This window comes from Panicum virgatum, chromosome 7N (genome assembly GCF_016808335.1).
Source record: "Panicum virgatum strain AP13 chromosome 7N, P.virgatum_v5, whole genome shotgun sequence".
In the NCBI taxonomy this organism is placed as follows: domain Eukaryota; kingdom Viridiplantae; phylum Streptophyta; class Magnoliopsida; order Poales; family Poaceae; genus Panicum; species Panicum virgatum.
Genome location: NC_053151.1, coordinates 38,462,282 through 38,465,970, shown reverse-complemented (window position 1 = coordinate 38,465,970; position 3,689 = coordinate 38,462,282). Strand labels below are relative to the sequence as shown.

At 61.2% G+C, this 3,689-nt stretch overlaps 1 protein-coding gene across 1 annotated transcript; it reads left to right on the top strand.

The window, feature by feature from the left end:
• Positions 1–883: 883 nt before the first annotated feature.
• Positions 884–3,423, top strand: LOC120683795 (uncharacterized protein At1g65710-like). Its single transcript, XM_039965878.1, has 2 exons — positions 884–2,189; positions 2,295–3,423. Exons 1-2 carry the CDS (start codon positions 1,164–1,166, stop codon positions 3,177–3,179), a joined length of 1,911 nt encoding a protein of 636 aa, XP_039821812.1. The 5' UTR covers positions 884–1,163; the 3' UTR covers positions 3,180–3,423.
• The last annotated feature ends 266 nt before the right edge of the window (positions 3,424–3,689 follow it).

Here is a 3,689-nt window from a genome sequence, read left to right as displayed (position 1 = left end):
CGCCGGGAATCGGAGATTCCCTGGCCGCTGGCCATCAGTGACGCCCAAGATCCACCTCCACGTCGCTGGCTCACGTCGACCTCCCTCCGCTCGAGCTAGCTACAAAAACCGAAGCTCCATGGCTCCCTGATGCTCATGCTCTCGTTACATCCATGCGTTCGCCGGTGTGCTCGCCGGAACGCCGCCATGCCGCCACTCCGACCCGCCTGTGCCGCCGTAGGAGCGCCGTGCGCCGCCCTGCCCAGGGCTGCCAGGTGCGCCGGCCTCCTCAGGGGCCGTTGGCCGCGGGCCCACTCGGCCGAGCACCGCGGGGGCCTCCGCCGCCGCGCTGGTGCGGCGCCGCTGTCGCCCAGCCTCGCACTGCGCTGCCGCTAGGCGAGCGAGCGGGTCGAGGGCGAGTGGCCTCGCGGTGGCACTGCGCTCGAGCGTCGGCACGGGCGTTGGGCGGCGGCGGAGGGACTGAGCGGCCGTGGTGGGACTGAGCTCGCCGGTGCGGCCGGCGTGAGTGGAGGGGGAGGATGAGCAAAGGGCGGTAGAGGATGAGGATGGTGGGAAGATGCTCATGCTCTCCCATCTCTTTTTGATTGATCTCAATTGTTTTAAAGAAGCAACAAAAGTGTATATAGAGATCTCATTTAGGCTAGATCATGGATACAAATATTCATTAAATAGTTTAAAAATAGTCATATAGACAATTTATTGTAAAAATTGTCTATTTACTATCTATGTACGCTGTTCAATGTCCTTGCAGATGGTAGTTGTCTGCACCATTGTAAATGCCCTTAATAGAAGAATTTGAGATTTGGACTGAAGCGTGCCAAAGTGTGGTACTAGTGCACGTCTTCACTGTGCGCTGAGCGCTCACTCTCGCACTCCGCCCAGCTCAACGGCTTTCTCCTGTGGTGTGCGCGCATCGTGCGGCGGCCGCTGTGGGCGCAGACCCCGATGAAAAAGCAGGAAATTTGAAATCCCTCTCGCTCCTCCCTCGCCGCCGCCCCGCAAATCCGTCTCGCCTGCGTGTCTGTGGAAACTGTTCTCCTGCCTACGCACACCACAGACGCAAAACTGCAATCCACGCATCCAAAAGCTGTGCCGTCAGCCCCCTCATCGGTATCGGCTCGCCGCCGCCAGTCCGACCACCTCCATTCCCCTCCGTGAATCCCATGGGGCTCTGTTTCAGCAAGAAGCAGCAAGCGAAGCGCCGAGATGGGCAGCCGTCCAATGACGCCAAGAAGAGCGGCGGCCGGAAATCCGGCAGGGACGCCGATGCCAAGATGGCGCCCCAGGCAAAGGCGCCGGGGCCGGCGCCGACCAAGAAGGCTGTAGCCAGGCCGGAGGAGCCGGCGGCCGACAAGAGGACGGTGTTCGTCGTTAAGGCCGCGGCGGAGGTCGCTGCCGCGGCGAAGGGCGGGTTCGAGGGGGCGGAGGCGAAGCGGCCGGCGCCGCCGGAGGAGGAGGCGGCGAGGCCCGTCGCGGTGGGGCGGGCGCCGGTGCGCACGTCGAGCTGCACCAAGGAGGAGGTGGACGCGATCCTGATCCAGTGCGGCCGGCTCAGCCGGAGCTCGTCGGCGTCCGGGAAGGCGCCGTCGGGCGAGCACGGCGGCGGGCACCGGAGGTACGCGGGGTCCAAGCGGAGCTACGACTTCGACCACGAGAGGAGGGGCGGCGGCGGCGACGCCGACGAGTGCGATTGGGGCAGGGAGGGGGCCGCGGCGTCGAGGCCCTCCCCGCGCCGCCGGACGCCGGAGCGGAAGCGGTCCGCGAGCCACGATGGCCGCACTGGCGGCGGGAGCCGGAGTCGGAGGGTGAGCCGGTCGCCGGGGCGCCGGGCGGACGTCGCGCCCGCCGCGGGGAGCTCGGGGACCGGCGATCGAGGCGCGCGGCAGCAGCAGCCGGGGAAGATGGTGTCCGTCCCGGCGAGGGACAAGGGGCGCGCGCCGTCGCCGGTGAAGGCTGCGTCGTCTGGGAAGAGGTACCCATCGCCGAGGTCGAACTCGCCTGCGAGGGCGGCCGCCGCAGGGAATGAGAACGCCGGGGTGCAGCCGACGCACGGGCCGTCGCTGAGTCGGAGCTCCTCCAGGAAGGCCGAGCAGTCGCCCTACCGGCGCAACCCCATGGCAGAGCTCGACGAGAACGCTCTCGGCAACAATCACCACCACAACAATGGCAGCAACGGCAAACTCCAAAAGGTACGGATCGGCGAAAGCTTCAAACATTTCTTGATTTTTTGCCACCAGTAGTCAGTTCCCCCCCACCAACTTGGCTAAATCCTCGTTCCTCGATATGGTTTGCAGAAATCCGCTGATGCTGCCGTCGCATTGCCACAGAAGACAGCGGAGCGTGCAAAGGATCAGATCCCCAGCACCCGAGCTGCGAAGGAGAAGGAGGTTGTGGAGGAGGCCGTGGCGTCGGACACCAAAGCATCGTCCGCAAGGATGAACGCGACCCACTCCGTGAGCATTGTGGCCGAGAACGTCACCAACCCGAGGCCGGGGAGCCGGTCGTCGAGGCGTTCCTCGCGCGACTTCGACAACAATGGCAACTCGTACGCGTCCCTGCTCCTGGAGGACATCCAGAACTACCACCAGCAGAGCACCAGCGCCGCTGCGGCGCCGACCTTCGCACTCCCGGCGTGCGTGTCGAAGGCCTGCTCGATCCTTGATGCCGTCGCCGATCTCAACTCGTCGTCGTCCGAGAACAAGAGCCTCGAGCTGGAGAGGTCGGTCAACGACAAGGAGTCCGTCAACGGGAGGTACGGCGGCAAGGGTCCAGGCACCACGCACGTGGTCGAGTCGGAGGTCGTCGTGAAGGACGACCTCATGGAGCCGAGCATCCACAAGTACGTCTCGGTGCGTGACATCCGCGGGGTCGTCGTCGGGGAGGCGGAGCCGCAGGAGTCCGCCGGGAGCAACAGCTTCGCCGGCAACGCGTGGACGTGCTCGTGGGAGCCCAATTCCGTCGACTCCACCGACCGGACCAGGACGGCCTCGCAGTTGTACAACGGCGACGAGGTCACGGAGCAGTCATGGCAGAGCACGCAGGAGCCCAGCCGCCGTGGTTCTGCTAGCAACGTTCAGGTTCAGCGCGTGCGTGGCGCTCACCGCGGCAGCGGCAGCGGCAGCGCCATCAGTGGCTGGTCCGATGCTCGCGGTGTCTCAGCGAGCTCTTCGATTGTTTAGGAGAGATATATGCTCTAGGTGATCATGGTAGTTTCTGGTTTGATTGAAGTTCTAATGGCAAGATAGGTTGCTGTTTCAGAGTAGTCTTTCAGCGTTTGGATTCTTTGCTAGTTCGGCGATACATTGTTCAGATGTAATCAGGCGGTGACATTGGCAATGTATACTCTTTCGTTCACTGTCGTTGCTTAGTGTTAGTGTTGGACTATGATTGGACAGGATAAGCTGCTCCCAACAATTTCTGCAACTGAATTCGTCTGTCACTCACAAATCAATCTATTATATTATTAAAGGAGTGTTAAAAGGAGTCACCACATTCGCCGAGAGGGTGTAGAAATTCCCACATTAATTTAAAAAAGAGAAGAATTTATATCGTTGGATTTTATGAAGATCTAATGGCCTACATTAATCTAAAGAGTCCATATCAAATATATAGAGAAGATATTAGATTATTGATAGAAAAGAAAATGAATATATGGAAAAGAAAACCAATACATACTCTTTCCTTACTCT